We start from the raw sequence: 20,350 nt of genomic DNA, 5'->3' as shown, positions 1-20,350 counted from the left end.
ATCCTGCTCCTGTTCTTGCCATAATCACCACAGTTTCACTCAGTTTCCTTGGCATTTCAGCAAAGCCACAACTTTTTCTTCGTATCTGCTGACTTATTCTTTATATGCCTGAATAACGGGTGTATTACAGCCACGTTTTGCGTTATTCATCTTGGATGAAGTTACACCCCAACTGTGTTATCAGGACAAGCCTGATACAACATTTAGATTCCAAGAATATCCTAAAAATCAGGCAACAGTGGGCCTTACTTTCCCATCCACATTCGGTTGTACAGGTCTGTGATGGCCTTTTATGCTACGGGTGATGGGAAGGTATCAACAGATGACAGGATTATCCTCTGACCTGTTCAGTCTCATGTACTACTCGCTCCCTCCCCCAGATGCATGTTCTGAATGCAAGAGCCATATCTCACACAGGTGATGCTCCTCCCTTGTTCAAGGATTATTCCCTATTCCCAGATTTCCCAGTCTGACTGCGAATCCTTACCCCCTGAGCAGCCGCCTAGGGTCCCAAGTGCTGTTTGGCAGCTGAGATCCACATGCCGTCTCCTCTCATGTGATACCTTGTGCAGACACACATCTGTAACGTGGAGAGGTGTGTGGGGATTGCCCATGTTCTCCTTTTAATTTGACACTTTTGACTCAAAAGGAGCATCTGGGGTAGTGGACCTGTTTGGAATTGCTGGGATGAAAGCAAAGGGAGGAAGTTCTTGTGGATCAGAGGACTCTTGCTGAGCATCCCTACAGTTATCCTCATTTCCAGAATCACTTTACAAGAGGTAGCAAAAGCTACCTACCTCAACTTAGTTGCTAAAACTCAGTTCTCTGCTTGGAACAGAGCACATGGATTTCTTTGCTCTGTGAGGTCTACCTGTTGCATTGGTGAACAGGAATTTAGAGGAATGACAAAATTCAAGAGAGGTAAATACAGAAATGCCTATATGTCCTAACTACTGCTAGTACATTATTTTCTAAGAGGGAATGCTTGGTTTTCCACCTCAAAGTAACATGTGACTGCAGTATGAAACATTTTACAATTGATCTAGCCCCACTAGGCTGGCATCCATAACAATTAGTTTCAGCTGTAAGGAAAAGAAAATAAAATTTTTGCAGACTAAACTGAACAAAAAAGTTTATTTTCTGGAAAGCCTTCTTCACACATCACACATTATTCAGTTTACCTCAATGCTGTGTCTTGTTTAGTTAAGTTTACCTAAGATGCATTTAGGCTGGAACGGTTCTTAATTACCCTAGCACAGTTACTCGGCATTCTCCTGAATTTGTGCTTTTCAGCAGTGAGACTCCTTCCTGCTATATCTTTTACTTGCCTGTGCTTTCCTGGAAGATGTCTCAACATTATCACCATACAAAGCGGATAATCAAGATTTACTTTTTTTCCCAGACATCTCTTCCCTGTTTAAACAATTACTTGTCTTACGCTCCCCCCCCCCCCGCCCCCGCTTTCCTTTTCTCTGTAGAGGAATATATTTTCATTGCTAATACACACCATAATTGCAATGTACTGGAGCATCGTTATCAGTCCGAAGTCCACTGGAACCTTGAAAGGTTTCTGAACAACAGAAAAGTCTGTAAGGTAACTACACAGTATCACACAGACAGCCTCTATAAAGGATCTTAGTTAAAAGACCTCTTTCTGTGTTCTAAATTAGTTTTATTTGTATGGCATTCTCTGTCTTCCAATCTTTATAGTCCTATAACTAAGAAAGGTAGTTTAAGAAGGAAAATAAGACTGCCAAATGTCCTAATTCCTCATGAAACTGGTGTTTTTAAAGGATGAAAAAAGTCTGAATTCTAAATTTTAGAAGTGATTCATTACAAGCACGAACGTATTAAGCTGCTTGTGAGTAACTAACATTCAAGACAGCAGCACTGCAGGCTTCCCTGTTCTATACACTTTTCTCCCATTCTCCACACAAGAATCACTACAAATTCAAGATAATAATTAAAAGCATCTAGATCTGTAACATACAGATCCATAGCAACACTGAGGATCTCTTATGTTAATTTCTGTGCTCAGAGGCTTTTCTGCAACACTGAATTAAAGAATCCACTGTATTGTTCTTGTAACAAGACAATTACCTTGGAATTAAGACTAAGCAGAACACTCTTTTTAAAGAGTCAGTCTTCCAAAGGCTTTAGAGAACAGACAAAACAACTTACATGGCTTACGTCATTGGTCCACAAAAGTTACATATCTGCACACACCCTGTTCTAAGAAGAAAGGGCAAAGTAACCATTATGTTATAGTCTTTATCTATAATTCTTTTTTTAATGAGGTAGGTAATCTCCTTGGAATTACTGTTTTTTAATGGGGCATTTTAAAAGATTTCTTTTATTGTTGTTGCAGTTGAACAAACTGCGGACTACAACATCACTTACCAACAATCCATTAGTGTCACCACCCAAATTCTTCAGACATGAAGGTGAGAAACGTTTCCTCCTTGTAGTGTCAAAACGTGTTTGGATGTCTGCTGAGCAAGGGTTTAATGGCTTTAGAGGACAATACTAGGAAAGTCCTAAATCTGTGTGACAATTCTCAGCGAGCAGTCATCCTCCCCATCTATTTGCAGAAGTCACAGAGGGAACCAGAGGTGTGTTCCTTGCGGAGGAAGAAATAATCTTGTACTGAACAGGTGTTACCCCTGGTATACGTTCAGGATGTGTCAAAGCATATCAATGGAGAAATCACATATAGTAGAAATCCACAGTAGTGAATCCTGTCCCTACCTCACCACTCCACTAGTATGGAAGATAATATTCTCAGTAAAGAAGAGAGCTGAGCCATGACTGATGCAGTGCTCTGGCGAGGCCCTCCCAGTGTATGTGGATTCCTCCAGTGAGCTGCAAGAGTAATCACAGAATAATACTGCCTCTGTTTGAGGGAGCAGGGAACAAGATTTCTCCAAACCTTCAGCCTCGGAAGAGCTGCTTACACTATACACAGGATTTTCCCCCAAGAGACGATGTAACAACAAAGATGATCGCATGTTTGGTATCACCAGGAAGAACGTAGACAAAAAGTGGCAATGAACACAGAAGTGTTATACATACAACAAACATTCAGTATGAATGAATGGAAAGGACCAGTTCCAAAAATGGGTCCAACAACCCAATTTTTACAAAAAATGTTGATTGTACTGTATCAGAACCATCATGATAGAAGACAATTAAATATATTTTCAGCAGGATCTGTATGAGCAGCCTTCAATGTCTATGCACTTGTGCTAACTGATACTATGGTGCAGTTCAAGTGACCATAAGAAGTTATCCATACCTGCAACAAACTTCTTTTTGAATTTCTCTGCAAGATACAGTCTTGTTCTTCTTTACAATGAATAGTACTCATTATCTTATCCTAGCCTATATTTCTCTGCTGGACACACCATTCTGAGTACAGAGTTAAGATCCTTTTGCATGATTTGCATGTGAGGACCACTCAAGAATTAATGACTCAAAGCTTTCGGATGCCTACACAAATTCCATTGGCATTTCTGTTTCTTCACACAACAGAAACAGTCTCATATAACACCATACAAAAAAGGTAAAAAGGAAAAAAAAACAAACAAATACTAATCCACTGAACCACCATGAAAACTAGGCCATAGAATCATCTATCCATCTGGTCTGCAACATACATCAAATTCAAAAGAACAGTAGGGTCAGATACCTGGATGTAGAAAGAAAAAAAAAAATCTATAGGTGTTGGAGCACAACATGAAGCATGTTTTATCCTATCATCTTCAAAAAATACTGCAGTTAGGTTTACTACCTGCATTTCTACAGCACCAAAAAAAAAAGTCTCAAAGAAGGGAAATTATTTTAAAGCCCAGTTTTAGAAAGTTGGGTAGCCAGCAGCATATTTACTTCTTGATTTGGAAACAGCAAATTGAAAAACAGTGCATATGCAATAGCTGATACTTGTCAGGTTTTGAGACAACAGATAGCACCTGTTGGACAAGTAACCTGTGCACCCAATGGTCATGTCAGTGCTGCTATATCCGTAAGAAGATATTCTGAAGCCTGAGAGATTGTTCAACAGCGTAAGTAAGTGTCAGAAAGAAAGGAACAAAGTTTATTTTTTTCCTCCCTGTTGAACACCAACAATAGTATTCTGCAACAAATCATTATTAGCCCTGACACTTATAGTAAAGGTCTACTAGTGAATCAGGACTAGAAAAAGAAAGGAAGAGAACAAGGAGACAAACACCAGTCACTCAGTGAAGAGCAGGACTAGAATATCAGGCATGTTATAGATAAGAGTGTCACACACTGGCAGATGTTTTGAGGAAGGCAGTTGTTCACTGCTGCTGTGATTAACTGAGCACAACACATTGGGGTTGCAGTCTGAATACCAGAAGCTCAGTACTAGTACAAAACTGAGATATAAGATAATGTTTTTAAATAAGAATATTTATTCTTGGAAGTGTTGAAAAAATGTTTTGAAATGTGTAAACACTGTAAGAATCAAGAATTTCTTGGTATATAGAACTAAAATATTTACAAAATATTTATATTCTGACTACAGGAAAAATGTGTTAGAAGTTTTACTTACTTTGGATGGGTAAATTCATCCACTAGGACAATCTTTTCTATCAGGTCTCCACCAATGGTTCGAGCCAAATCATAAAAATCATTCTTAGAGTATGTCCCAGAAGGCAGCCAAAAAGAGATGTCATTGATCAAAGGTGGATATCTGCTGAGTGGCTAAAAAAATTAAAAAACATACCTTTATAAGTGGCTGAACTTGGCAGGTATACCTACAATTGTTTTGAACTTGTACAACACACACAGCACACATTTTAGAAGCTTTCTGAAATGCTTTTTGAAGTGCAAACTGACCTCGTAAACAACTGAGATGCAAGATTCTATACTAGGAAATGTCTTTTAAAGATCCCCTCATAACCACTCTGATTCATTCATTCAGAAGAAAAAACTTGTTTTGTTTGCTAAAATCAGCATTTATGAGCCTGCATACACTTTTGGATCAGAGCTGTTTAAATGGAAGAGATCATTTTAACATGATTATTCACTGGGTAGAATTGCACTTTTAAAAAGCGTTTTTCAGATATTTTACAAATTCAAAAATTTTTATCACATTCATGTATAAAATTTATATCTCTTTTATATCATTCTTATATAACACGATATGTTTATTATTTGTACTGTGCAATTTCTAAGGAAGACTTATCAATAGGCACCTTCTTATTAAGGTTGCAATAAGAAACACACTTTGGCTTAAAAAGAGGGATCAATTCACTTCCCAGTGGTTTTTATAGACATCCAAGCATCTACAATAACAAAAGAAGTATTGCTTTTAGCATAATTATTAATTCCACAAGTACCACAACAGACTCTTAACCATAAAGGGGCATCTATGCTGCAGACAGGAAGACCTCATCTTGTGGTCAGAACAGTGTAACTTGTTATTTGCAAAAAAAGGAAGAGAAAAAGAAACAAAACAAGACAATTATTAATTTTTCAATTTTGATGAAACTTCCCTGGAGTCAACGGGTTTCAGATCTCGCCTTTGCTGAGATGCTTCCCCCTTTGAAGAAAAGAAAATGGTAACGCTCTTCTTTTATGCCCTCTAGGTCATGCAATATCTTACTTCTGCCTTCCATTAAAGCACTGCAGTTGAAATAAGCACTTTTGCACAAGATTGTTGGGGTCTGCAGGAGAAAACATCTTTTCTTATTTTGCTTATATGTATATGACAGCTGATGTGTACACCTTGGTCTATAGAGTATTTTATCTCATTCAAAAATGTATTCCATGCCTGGGAATGTTTTATGATGGAGCAGTGAAATCCTAAGTGAATCCCTGCTAAAGCAATAAACCTGTTAAAAAGGCAAATTTACAGCACGCTGATTTACTCAAATCCTGTTCTGTACAGTGTAAACTAGTCAATAGATATCTGATAAGGAATACAGTGCAAGTTAAATTAATAACACACACCCCCCTCCCGTGAATAAAATTGTGAATCACAAATGATTACCCAACTTGTTAAAGGAATAAACTTGTCAAATGAATTCATATCCTATACACCAAATTAAAAAAAACTTGCACAATAAATCCATCACACAAGAGCTTTGATAAAACACTAATGAATGAAATATAAACATCTCCTCTGCTATACAAAAGTCACAGCAGCAAATGCTGGAGATACTCCTCAGTCAACAACCTGATACATGTGTTAGTGTAAATAAAGATACAGTCCTGCAGCAGACCTCTATATTCTCACCTCACTCCTATCTACCACTATCTTTATCACTGCTATATTTCAGCAACCTACTGAACACACTTCAATGCTTGCAAGGACTAATCCAGAACTCACTGAACTCCCAGCTTTAGGACATTTAATTATTCAACCAGAAGATGTGACTCATGAGCTTAAGCATGACCACTCCATTTGGGCAGATGCCTACTTCACTCCCATTGGTACAAGGACACTAAAGAAAAATAATTACACGTTCAAGTAACTCAGTAATATCCTAAACCCCAAAAGGAGCAGAATACCCACAATTCATAATCAGTATTTGCTATCAATTTCAAAAGAAGCAGGATTATGTCAGGCACATGAAAACAGCACTCTTTTTCCCACTTAAAATGAGATACACACAAGGACCCAATGTCGTCAGATCTTGCAAATGTACCTGCAACAGTCTGACTTACATTATCAGTGTCATCAAACTCCATGTGAGCAAAATTACTCAGATATAATAAACTGCAGGGTCTGGCCCTCCTGGATTATCAAGTCTACAAGAAAACTGGTTCTTTGACTCAATCCATGGTGTTACTAGCCTAGATACAGAATTGTTGTAATTTTTTCTGTGCACGCATGTGTATATGCTTGTGTCTGTCACAAAAACTGGAAGGACAAATGCTTAAAACAGTAAGCCTAACTTTTTTATTATTAGGTACTAACCTTTTCTCAGAGCCTTATAATGCAGAAAAATCTTTTATGGTAAAAGGCAAGGCAATAATCCCATATTATACTGTCCCTTCACCACCTGGCTGCAGTCAATATCATTGCAGTAAGTATTATATCAACACTAAAGTTAGTATAAGGATAAAATTCCTAGTTCTCAAACGTATTGATCTATTTGTTATAGAGCTACATGAGCTACATAATTGTTTATTAGATACACCTAAAATTTGAAAAGGATAGGACAAGAGTCTCCAACTGGCAGGTCAAAATGAAGTACTAAGTTTGTATTCAGGCACCTCAGCAAATATATACTGTGGTCCAACAGATCCCATTGCCATCACTGTCCTTCCTTCTAAACTCTCCTGCCCTTTAATAACAGAACAGTCTAAAGCCCATTGACTTTGATCCCTTTCCAGGTTCAAGGCAAACAGCAGCCCTGAAGACTGTTTCCTTATGAATTGACAGACATTTTAGAGGCTTCCCTTGAGAGCGATGTGTTCTTCCCACTACATTTTCTGCTCTGCTGTCATCTCCAGCCACCATTTCCAGCTACGTCCTCTTCATGACTTAGGTGTGCTCCAGCACAATGCTCAGAGAAGCTAACAGGACACTGCCTGGCTCCACTGCCTGTGTGTTGGCCAACTCCTAGCACGCTACCCAAGCCTGGAAGCCCCGCTGTCCCTCCTTCCACTGCCTGACCACCCCCGTTACATTTTCGGGAAACAGAAAAGAGGTTTAGGAGAAGGTAGAACTGATCCCACCTGCAGAGCGCTGCTGCGAGGCGCTGGCCAGGCCTGGTGGACAGCACTGCCAATGCACAGACAACTCTGCACCACTTCTTTGGTCCCATCAGAGCTTTGTCACCACGGCGCTACTTTAAATGTTCTGTTTACTTTCCATTTCAAACACTGCAGTGCACTATCTTTGACATTTTTCAACCACCTTGGAAAACAAGAGTGCTTTCCCAGTAATTACACTATCTATAGGACTCCACTGAGCCCATGTTGTAGGGAATATTGCAAATAATGACATTGCATTTTTCAGTCACCCAAGGTGAAAGCATTTAGGAGTACTGAATTACTATCATTTTTTTTAATAATAAAATGGAAGCTTATGATGATCTAGCCTCAATGATACATGGTTACTAGTCATTAGTCACACTTCCTTCTCTGGTTAATAAATAAGCCAAGTACTTACTAAAACTGCAAGCTTTTCCCTCTCAGGGTGCTAATTTTAGTATAGAAATGAGTAGCTGGACACCACTGCTGTACTCTGCTCTGCCAGCCTGCCTCGCCCGTGCCTAGATGTACCCGAGGAGTGCATCACTGAAAACTCAGGGCTGTGACTTTTCTACATGGGTTTGTGATAGTTTAGGGCATTCCTCACCCCCAGCCCTCTGCTCTACCTTTCTGACAAGATTACTGCCCCTGCAGCAGCTGATAAAACAAACACGTGCCTGTTCCCCCACCACTGCAGTTCACACCCCGCTGTAGCCAGCTGAAAATTGCCTCTCTCAGTGGTTTATGCTAATATGTGCTGGATGAAGTATTGCAGCAGCTTGAGGCATTGGGGGACAGCTGTCTTAAGCAGCAACAGGATCCACCAGAACTCGTCTGTCAGCATAAAATAGCAAATACTTGGGCTCTGTGTATGTTGCCACACCAGGGCACTACACTGGACACCTTGGCAGCAGGAATCAAGTGGTCACCATTAGAGTAGTCTCCGTTCGTCCACACATGGCAAAGGATCATCAGCTAGCCTGGATCCAGATACCTCACAGCTGCACAGGAGAGCAAATACAATACATTGCAGAAGCCCCCACCTTGGGAGGAAAAACAGCTGGGGATAATGCACAGCCAGTGCCAGCGAACAAGCCGGCACACGGCCACAGAGTGTCTTTAGCCCAGAGTCCCGAAAAACACGATGAACCTCAGCACTTTCCACAAATATTTGACATTAGGGGAAAAAAAAACCCCAACTTTCTCGTAGATGGAGTAACCGTGAGTGCAACATGCCGAGGGGACAGGAGAAGTTTTGTGCTGTGGCTGTTCACTCGGTTCCCCCCCTGCTGCCGGCTGCAGACGGGGGGACACAACGAATGAGCGACAAACACGGTGGAGGAAAAAGCTGTACTTGTATTTTGACAGTGGTGACACAAACACAAGGTTAATGACGACACCTACCAAAAATCAGGTTAGCAACTCCACGCAACTCCACAGCAGCCAAACTATTGAAAAGCCAGCCATGCTTTACTGCCATCACCAGTCTAAGTCAGAAAAATATAAGACTTAGCAGCATCGTGGCTGTCAAGCTTTAACAGTCCTGCATTGCCCATGTTTTGAAGAAATACGTACATAAACCATACAGTTTTAATGCAACATCATATTCTCATCGAAATGAAAGCTACAGTCCTGTAATAGCTAAGTCTTTCTTAATATATTCCACAGTGAAACTGCATTAATTCAGCGTTATCATAGGAAATTTAAACACGTAACAGGCATGAAATTCAGATTTGCAAATTTACAACTGTAACTTAGTCCCCTTGCACATAATGAAGTTTCCTGTATTAGTATGCTCCTAGATTTACACTTTCGTATTTATGACCCGCGTAGACAAATTACGGTTGCTGCAGAAAACATAATTTTGAATTTCTTGGCTGTCATGGCTTAAAATTCGCAGTCACAATGTTCCGTTATGATAAGTTTTCTACCCTTCCCTTCACCAAATACATTTTTTTCTTAGTTCGATGTAGTAAATTCTATATATTCATACATGTATACACACACACACACATATATACATTTATGTGTAAACACACACGCATATCCAAAGGAGGAAATGGAGTAGTTTCAACAGAGAACTTCTATAAAGTCTGAGAAGCAGATATACAGATATGTTCTGGGATTAAGCTCTTAAAACCAAAGCAAATGGACGAGTTTGAGATTGATGCACCGCTCTGTCCTCCTGTGGGGAACGGCAGAAGGGCATTAGCCTCCAGTGGTGCTCCGAGCTTCTCAGGGAATGAACACACAAGTATTATCAGCCCTTTTTGGATGGCAGTCTGCTCCCCCCAACAGAACTCTTCACCTCTGCAAGCTCACATACAGGTATGGGCAACACCGTGTGTCCATGGGAACACCATGTGACCCCTGGATTTCAGGCACTCTGCTTGTACATGGACCATTTTGAGTGGAAGAGGTTTCCTTCACGCATGGGTGAGAATGCTCTGTCCTTGGTTTGAATACCATGCGAGTGCCTTTGAGTGTCCCAAATGGCTTCAAACCATTAATTCATTCAATGTGGAAAGTGAAACACCCTTCTCTATTTCTCACAGAAGCAAGGGGAAAAGAGGAGAGAGAGAGCAAGGGATGCATCAGGTTTCAAAGGAACTAAAGGGTGCATTTTTTCCATACTGTGCATACCATAACTAAGGACCTGTTACATGGAATCAAAAGGGCCTAAACAAATTCATCGTGGTCAGATCCTCTAGTCACTATTAAACAGAGCGATCCAACTGCATTTTTGGTTCAGCAGCTCTCTCATGGCTTTAAGCAGGATCAGTAAAAACACAGAAGGATCACACTGTTTTCATACTCGCGCTGCTGTTCTCCAAGCACTTGCTGTTTGCCAGCGTGGGAGACAGCGTACTTGAGCTAGATGGTTGAGTATAGCATAACAGGTCTTTTCTCTTTAAGAAAATTACTTCTTTCATGGCATTCTGGTAATGACAATATTACCAAATCTCCTTTTTTTTTCTAATTTAGTGATTTCTCATCTTAAAGCAAGTATGGAGGACAGCGTAAAGACGGTGAGCTACTGAAGAGAACTGGTGTACACCACCTTAGATACAACTCCTCTTAGGCATGGCAGCAGTACTATGCAATCAAGTCTTCTAGGGGCTCTAGGGTTGGGGGAAAGGGAAGGATTGCCCAAACATTCCCACAGCCATCCCCATTTTCCTCCCTTTTTACTTTCTAACCAGCCTGGTTCCTTTCCATTCCCCTAAAGGTTTTAATTTGTCATGGTTGACAGAAATGTTTGATTTCTAAGCTGTGTTTAGGAGCCTTGGTTCTGACCCTGCTCTTTCGTTTGACATGAGAACCCAAGCAAAAGCTACCATGGGCCACAAGGAGCATTTGCCTACAGATATTGCAGCTGACTGGACTTGCCAACACACACCCGCAGGTCGAATCAATCTAACACTATCCCAGTTTCCACTCCAACTAGTGCAGTTCACAGCCCTTCATGGGGGTGAAAAAGGGGGAGGGATGTCAGACTCCCCTCTAGAGATCAATACCTTGAAGAAAATCATACATTTGGCAGAAAGACCGGTTTGTTTGCCAGCAGCAGCCTGCACAATTAAAACAGCATTGGGTTACAACTCATTGCTGTTCCTCATCTTGGCAAAGCACTCTCTTTGCCTTTACCTTCCTCATCCCTGGGGAAAAACAATCATGGAATTATGGAAAAACAGGAAGTACCTTGTGGAAAATACAAGAAAGAAAACAACGTTATCAAGAAAATTAAACAGTAAATTAAACTGTTCTGAAAGATGAAACACCCATCCTAGATCCAGGTTGAGCAGGGAGGTGCCATGGGGCACAGACTGTCTTTCTAGGTAGGCCTCAGCCTTCAGTGTGGGATGACACTGCTGCAGCCCCTTGCAGGAGCTGCAGCTTTGTGCCTGGACAAATCTGTGGACCAGATCCCTCTCTGCTGTGTGGTGCACACCACCGTCCAAGCTCTGTCCCCTTCCCACCTAAGCTAAGCCCTATGGGGTCTTGTTGAAGATAAGAGTTTCTCTCTTGAGCCATATTACAGGTTCCCTGAAGGTGCAAAACAAGAAAGAGTTTAATTGCTTATATTCTGCCTAAGTGGTCACTGGGTAGCTTTTCATATCATCTCATTTAGTCACCTTTTCCAATGCTAGTGAAGCACCTTTGAACAGAAAAAAAACCCAAAGACTCATCACAAATGCACACACACGTGCATGTGCACAACAACAAATACGACCTTTCTTGCACGCTAAAAGTTACAGCTTATTATAGAGGAGCCTGCCTGACAAAGGAAAGTTGATACCTAATATGACACTGAAAAATTAAGATGGGTAACAGCCAATGAAAATATTAAACTTCTTAGATAAGCTGCCTCACCTTTCCCCAGTACCAGGAAGAATGCACAAGAGGACTGGTGCTGTGGCAGAATGAGCGAGTAGAAATCTTGCTGTTAAACATCTTCATCCAAAAGTAATGCTAGTTATTAAGCCTCTGTGGACCCACCAGAAAGGGGACACTGTGTTCTTACCCACAACATTATTTTAAATTGCAAGCATTTTATTTTAAAGTCAAGCTCATTTAAATTTGTCACGGACAGTGCTCCAAGTTTAAAGCCACAATACACTTCTCTGAGTGCAAACATGTATTTTAAACTGACCTGTGGTCAAAAAACTGAGAAACAATGAATGACTTTTGAGATGCTTTCCAGACACAAAAGGATCACTTCTATTGCCACGGAAAAGGTTATTATTATACGATTAGTAAGGAATTGAAAAAGTGCAGGAAAGACATTAAAAAAATGAAAGGATTGACCTAATCCTATTAAAAGCAGGGGTGTTGCAGCACACACAGCAGGGAGATATTTCCAGATACCCATGCACTTGGGCATTTGGATATGCCTTGCCACTTGTGATCTGATTATAAAAACCACCAAAAGATAAATATAAATGATTCCTAAATACTGGTGATGGACTCTCTGCTCTGTGCTTGACTAGTCAAAAATCATTTCTCATTCCCATAAAACAGACAGGACTCACAGGGAGAACCACCGAAAGGGATGTTTCTCTACTACTCACTCCCACATCTCAGCTTCTTACAAGCCCCTTTTGAAAGCACCAGGGTGAAGAAGAGGTTAGCCTGACACGTTCCTATAGCAGTTCTAGGTCTACTGTGGAAAAATATGCATTCTCCTCATGCTTCTTCCCCAGCCTCCCAGTTCATGGCCTACTGAGCTAGCTGGTTTCAAGACGCTAACCATCTCCCATTTCAAACACACATATACCACTGCAAAACAACTAAAAGCCAAGAAATGCTTTTTCTGGTACCACTTTTCCATTTGAGCAGTTGCTACTAGAGAACTGTTGTGACACAAAGGGGAACAGATGGGACAATCTATTTATTATGTTGTGGTGTCATCTATAGAAAACAAGCAAGCTTGTGTCCTGGGGAAGGAATCCAGTGATTTGAAATCACCAAAATGGTAAAGTGGATTTTCACACCAAACCTAATAATCAACACTTAGGACTGCCTTTTGCACAGGCTGTCCATATTCTGTCTGTCCTTCCTACCCAAATCTCCCACCCCACAGGCAGAATCACTCTATCAGGTTTTTTGTAGCAGGGGTAAAAAGGGCAGAGAAGACACAGACCTCAGAAAACAAACTGTCAACAAATAAAGACTGTATGTACCAGTTCTACACTTTTCTAAAAAATATCTACCATGCCTGCAAGGAACAGGTGATAAACTGGTATATGTCAGCAGAAACCCAACTTCTCAAGAGATACTAAGAATTTCTTCTTTAGCAAGGCTGAACACCTGCAATTCCTGCAGAAGGCATTGGTTGCTGCAGCCATTCAGTGTTTGCCATGCTCAGAAGTCAGGTTTCCTCCTTTCTGATGGTTTGGTTTATATGCTTTTTTCTCATTATGCTTAATAACAATGCCGAGATAAATAGCTCAGTGGGGTAAAATACTGCACACATCAACAATTCATATAAAAGATTTATATCCAAATAAAGAATGCAAGTATTTGGAAAGAGACTGCAGCAATATGAAGATGTATTTCTTCCAAATACATAGCATAACAATGGAAACAAATTGCACCCAACATTTTATTTCAGCTTAGACGAAAAATCTCATATAAAGCACTGTTGATTATATTTCCTTTTCTGCTCATTAAATCCACCATTCCGGAGAGTTATTGTTTAAATAGCAGAATCTCCAGAACACCTGAATATGACTTACACCAAAATAAGCTGGCATCACAAATCTTACAGGCACACACAACACCTGAAAAAGTCTTTCTTCCCGCCTAACAAGCTGTATTTTTTTTTTCTCTCTCCCTCCTAAAAAGCATACATATTTCCAAGACAACAGCAATGACACTTCGTATTTCTTGGCCAGGTACAACTTCACACACTGCTATGCTGCAAAGGAATGTCCTCATCTTTCTACACTTCTCAGACTTACGAGCTAATCTGTATCATCTGGGAAACGCTACTGTAGATACTGCATCATAAAAATCTATGCTCCCTGGGAAATTAAAAGATCCCAACTGCCACGTACAGCAATTTACCTGAGCAGATTACTGGTATTTTTGAAATATTCTTCATGATTTCCAGTGCCACTAAAATAACTGGGTTTCCTTCTTCACTTGGGGAAAATGCCCGAGTTGCAATGACTCTTGGCGAAATCGAGTACTTTAGTTTCCAGAGCAGTCAACTTCACTTTTTTCCCCCCTTAAGTATTAAATTCATACAAATCACAACCTCCAAAATGCAAAACCAATAATAAAACACCAGAGCAGTGTAGCAAGCTAAAACCAGTATCTAACTTTAAAGAACAGTAGGTAAGCTAGAGAGAAACAGAAATGAAAGGCTTTACTTACTTGTCCAATACTCAGAAGAGGGAGAAAAGCCTTTAATTTTTCCTTTCAGGCAGACCCTGAGCATTCCTAAAGCTATATTCTTGTTAAAGAGTAACAACACTTAGAAACAGAAAACTACAGAGAAGCCGTAAGCCGAGAACAGACCAAGCACAAAAAGTACAAAAAGTACACTAAGCATTTAAGTATGCAATGGCAAAATGTAAAGAACATTTAAATCTCTACAAGCAGAATCCTTGTGCAGAACAGGTATTTCTTTAACACCTTTCCTTATTTTACAAGAATCAGAAAATGGGATCACTATTCCTGATTTAGGAGAACAGGTTACATGTGGGAATAATTATGCAACCTGGATTTAACACGTGTGCAGGAGCAGGAGGATGCAAGCAATCCTCAAAAGAGGTGATTTCTTCCCATTATTAATTTTTAGAAGATTGCAAAAAGAAATCCTCTGCAGCATATGCACCCCTAAGCCTTACTTACTTGTCACATTTTGGTTTAGGCTGTTACTACTATGGTCCATGTGTCTCTCACACTAGCAAGATGAAGGAAATTGAGGACGGGTATTATAAGAATAATACGGTTCTTCCCAACTGTGCCTTCTGTTGTTTGGCTATTCTCTGTAGCCTAATTCATATTCTGATCAGAGAAGTGGTAGCTGAAAATCAGGGTTTTTTTATTGACACCATGTACTTCAAAAGGTGCTCCTGTTCACGCATATGCACACATGTACCCAGACTGTTCTCCCCAGCCCTCATTTCCTAGGGACGCTCTACAGCTGAGCTGCAATGGCTAATCATGATGCAGATGATGACTGTAGGGGTTTAGACATGATTTCAGAGACCACTTTATCAAAAGCTCTTTGCAGGATGTATCTTTTGTGTGTAAAACATTGGCACAAATATTAAAACAGCTATCAAGTAAACTCACCTATGACAAAACCCATCCTTTTATCCAAAAGTGGTAAAAAGAATTAGAGCGTATTTCTTACTGGTTTCAAGGTGCCTCTTTTTTTTTCCCCCTCCATATTTCTGTGGTGGTGTATGCATACCAATAAGTATCTGTATCTCTGAAGACACACACTTGCATAGCATAAGTGCTTAGGCACATTTTAAACAGGAGTTTATTCTTACACCAAATGCATAATGTGCACTCACAAAGATGTATTTAACCCTGCTCTTGGCATGTAGATATTCAGATTGTGATAACTACCTAGGATTGCCAGTGAGAAACCAGAGTCCCATCAGGTAGACGGAGCATAAAACGATAGCCCCTGTCCTGAAGGACTTTCCGCCTTAGTATGGGAGAAGACATGCTGAGGCAGGAGGTACATGACAACTACAACTGTAAAGAGCATGGAAAACAGAATTATTGAGTACGGAAATTGAGTCACTTCTCAGGGCCAAAGACTAAAGTCAAGATAGTTACTGTGCCATCCTCCTAGCCAGAATTCTCTTCACCACACTTGTAATTAAACCAATATCGGAAAAATATTGGGAAAAGTGTAAGGGTTACCCTCCTTACTAGCTACATACTTTTGTAGACAGTAAGACTGAAAGCTCTGAACATCTGTGGATTCCTGCCGAAACCACCAGCATAGCTTCACATAACCAATCTGAATCTATTGTTATTTTAGATTTCCAGGTTTACTTCTTCACCTAATATTAATTTAATGTGGGTTTCAGCATACATATCACCGCTGGAAATTGCTCCATGGCTTATTTAAGCACTTTGTATAACCATTATACTTCATCATTTGGGATGCAATAAAGATCGGTTGATATATTCAGCAGCAGAATTACTCATTTGTGAGCTATTTGTTCTAAAGAGCCTCAACCAGTCAAACTGCAAACATATGAGGTTTAGAGATCAGAGCAAACCACAGTAACACATGTTTTCTGAAGCTTATTGCACTTTTTGCTAAGTAATCATTTAAATAGTATCAGGTGTACTTTGACTGGGTTGCATTGGCTTTTGCCTACCAAAAAAAAAGACATCAGCAGCAAAATGATTCTACTGACAATAACTGTACATTGCAGCAGCATTTGTAACTGGAAATTAATTTTTTATTTATATCATGTCGGAGTGAGCTCAAAATTCAGTCAAGGCTACAGTTGCTCCTTTTTGTTTAAAAACAAATTGGAAGGAAGTCCCTGGTGGTCTGGTCCCAGTTGGAATCTCTTTCACTTGTATTGATGACACACCTGCTGCGTATACCACACTCTCTACATATTCACCTATCATCCTCTAAAATAGCAACTTGCTCTAAATTTAGCCACATCTGCGATGGATGTTCTTGAGGCACTATTTTTTTTCTTTTGCTTGTGCCAAAGCCTTTCATGGGATACACTGTGAATGTTATCACTCTGAAGACTTGTGAGAGTCTTGTTCTGACTTTCCAGACTACAGAGAGGCAGAAAAAAAAATGTGATGTTGACTCTTTCATTTGTTTTTGAACAGGTAACATTCCTTTTTTTATGTGAAAGTATTTTTACATTAATTGCATTGAAGGACAATGACAAACAGCTGTTTGGGAAGATATGGAGAGCCCAATTTGAAATCCACGGGGCACATCTAGAGACTCAGTGGCCTTTGGATCTCGTGAGCATTGCACAGTTGTGTTTCACTTGGGATGCCACCATTGGAATCTAAGCGACAAAAAACTTTTTTTTTGCAAGCTTCCAAAAACCCCTGTGGCACTCTCTAGGTTTTTTAGTAAAGCCCTGGACCTCCCACATAGCTGAGAATTTGAGGAAACACATTTAGAATTACCTGGCATGTCATAAAAACTCTATTGGTGATTTAACTGTGTGTTAGCACAGAAAACTGAAAGTAAGGATGAAATATTTTACTCTTTGTACATATATATATACACACACACATACTCCATCCACTCTAAACAAATTCCAGCTGGGACAGTTGTGTACAAAGCAGAAAACTCGTAACATCCAGAAAGAACAGCTTAAACCAGCTATTTTGCTTCAAGTCACCACCAGCAAGACCAAATCTGCTATTGGCATGTGACAACTTAACGGAGGTGAACATGAGAGTCTTCAAATATTCTAAGACTGTGAAAACAACCTATAATTACTTAAAGTATTTTCAAGGAACATAGGTGAAGGAGAGGAAAAGAGCTATGTTTTTGCTAGTGAATATCATAGGCTTCTCTGTACATCTGACTTATTATCAAGGTGGCTGCTAGACGGATGACATGGATTTGCTTCGCTCTGTGGTGCTCCAGCAGACAACAGATGGAGATATTACATAAGATAAATATCACTAACTAATCTAAGCACAAAGGGCTATTGACGTTTTTCCAAGTACAAGCAGAAAGGAATTAAACTATTGCTGATTTGTCCAGGTTCAATGGGAGGCTATCAGTAAGACTAGATTGCAGTGGGTGGGCGGAGGGATGAAAACAGGATATGTGTGAAAACCTGCATCATCAGTACTAGCTCAAAGGGTAGCAGCTGGATTGCTGGGAACCACATCCCCCGTCAGTGGTTATTTTTACCAAGAGTTTCAGTAATATCATCTCAGTCATGGGCTTGGATTCCGGCACACTAAGTGTTTCACAAATCCAGAATCAAAAGTGGAGTCCAGTGATGGTTCCTGCCCCTAAAAGCTGATGTGCTAACTGTATGACAAATGACAACAAGCAGGTGAAGGCTGGAGGTAGAGTCCACCGGAACCATGAAATAAAATTAATAAAAATGACAGACAGGTCTCTCAGCTCTTCACCACCGCAGACATCCGCCGCCAGCTGTTTTGGTAGGCACTGCAAGAAACTGGGAGTTTGTGAAGGAGAGGTTTGAAAGAGAAGAGGAAAGTGGGTATCACAAAGAGCTCCTCCCCAGTGTGAGAAGCAATATCAGAGAAAACCCAAAATGCTCACATGGGCATTTAACAAGTGGGAAGAAATCACTGTCCAGTTTGATGCAGGCATCAGTTGCTGCATAAGGACTAAGAGCTGCCAGGTGAGAACAGGCTGTGAAAAGCTTTGACAGTGAAGAAAAGCAACATCACCTTGATAAGCCACAGAAGGAATAATAAGAAAACATGCAAAGAGAACTCAGCTCTGCTGAGAAGGACCTGGGGGCTCCTGATGAACAGCGACTGGGCATGAGTGTGCCCTGGCAGCAAAGAAGGCCAAGAGCATCCTGGGCTGTATCAACAGGAGCACAGCCAGCAGATTGAGGGGAGCGATTATCCCTCTTTACTCAATGCTCCTTAGACTGCATCTAGAGTACTGCATCCAGTTTTGGCCCCCCCAATACAGGAAAGACATTGACAAACTGGAGCAATTTCAGCAATAGGCCACCAAGAAGATCAGGGGGCTGAAACATTTGCCCTGTGAGAAAAGGCTGAGGGAGTTGGATTTGTTCAGCCTGGAAAAGAGACAGCTTCAGGGGAACCTAACAGCAACCTGCAAGTACATATAAGGAGGTCATCAACAAGATAGATCCAGGCTTTTCACTCCCATGCATGGTGGGAGGATGAGAGGCAATGGATGTAAGTCAAACGAAGAGAATTTCAGAATGGATATAAGAAAAAACTTTTTCACCATGAGGACAGTCAAGCAGTAGAATAGGTTGCCCAAAAAGCTTGTGCACTTTCCATCTTTGGAGGTTTTCAAGACCCAACTGGATAATGTCCTGAGCAACGTGGTCTGACCTCAGAGCTGACCCTACTTTGAGGAGGAGGTGGGCCTAGAGATCTCCTGAAGTCCCTTCCAACCTGAATTAGCCTTAGATCCTAAGACTATGAAGATGAATGAAAGCCAAGGTAAAGATGTGGTGGGAAGATAAGACAGGGTACTCCTCTGATTCCCATATTGCTGTTCGTAGCACCCTGAACTAATATAGGTAACACTCTTCAACACCTTCCCATATCTGCACTTCTGTACAGTGTCAGACACAACCTCTCTTTTAAACAAGAGACAAACAGTCTATAGAACCAGTAGCTGTGGTAAGTATCCTCATTCAGGTTTTACTTGGGGAAATAAAAAGCTAAGAATAGCCAGAGAAAGAAAGCACTGAATGTGTTTGGAAAATCCATTACCTTGAAAGGCTGAGCGCACAGGTCCAGTTGTGCTCCAGTGAAATTGCATGTGTGTCTGAGCATCTGTTTACTATATCATATGATGGACAAGCCACTCTATTACTCATTTGTGGTTCACTGGTATGTAAGCTGCTTATTTTTTAAACCTGGACTTAAAAGTCCACAAAATTAAATTAGGATAGGATAGCATTGGATATACTAGTTTTCCTCACTCCTCTTCTGTTTTTGAGGTACGCCTGAGTTTTGGAGAGCTGCTATAAATGTTTCAATCATTACTCTTAGAGTAATGCTTGAATGCACGTTCCTTGCTTTCAACACCACCCTCCACCGCCACCCCGAGACTGATGATAATACTTTAAAGTACTGAATTGCTTTAATGGCTTTTTGTGGTCACTCATACTTCTTGATTTTTCAAAAAGAGATCAAGAGTAGATGTGTACAGTACAAAGTCTGAGAAGACTTTCTGATTGATTTAGAAAAAGACTTTTGCATCAGCCTCAACAATTTTTTGCCCTAAACCAACTCTCCTTTTCTGTGTCTTTCTCCTCCACCCCGTGGGAGTGTTTAAACTTTCTCTGTTTGCCCCCAGACTTTTTCATATTGCCCCCAATGCCCAAAGTACAGCTCTCCTCTCTTCTATCTTCCTCTTACTTTGTCTTATTTCAGTGGTTTGTTTTTTCTT

At 40.5% G+C, this 20,350-nt stretch overlaps 1 protein-coding gene across 6 annotated transcripts in view; it reads right to left on the bottom strand.

Annotated features, from left to right (window-relative positions):
- FARS2 (phenylalanyl-tRNA synthetase 2, mitochondrial) overlaps positions 1–20,350 on the bottom strand; it is a 248,678-nt gene that overhangs the window by 77,788 nt on the left and 150,540 nt on the right. For 5 of the 6 annotated variants that reach the window (XM_075142618.1, XM_075142619.1, XM_075142621.1 and 2 more), the window contains one exon: positions 4,574–4,725. The exons of the other annotated variant lie outside the window; for it this stretch is intronic. In XM_075142618.1, the coding sequence (XP_074998719.1) occupies positions 4,574–4,725 (152 nt within the window). The remainder of the gene's footprint in view (positions 1–4,573; positions 4,726–20,350) is intronic. 6 annotated transcript variants of the gene reach the window in all.

This window comes from Calonectris borealis, chromosome 2 (assembly GCF_964195595.1).
Source record: "Calonectris borealis chromosome 2, bCalBor7.hap1.2, whole genome shotgun sequence".
Classification (NCBI taxonomy): domain Eukaryota; kingdom Metazoa; phylum Chordata; class Aves; order Procellariiformes; family Procellariidae; genus Calonectris; species Calonectris borealis.
Note: the sequence above shows the minus strand (reverse complement) of the source record. Positions and strands in the feature narration are given on the sequence as shown.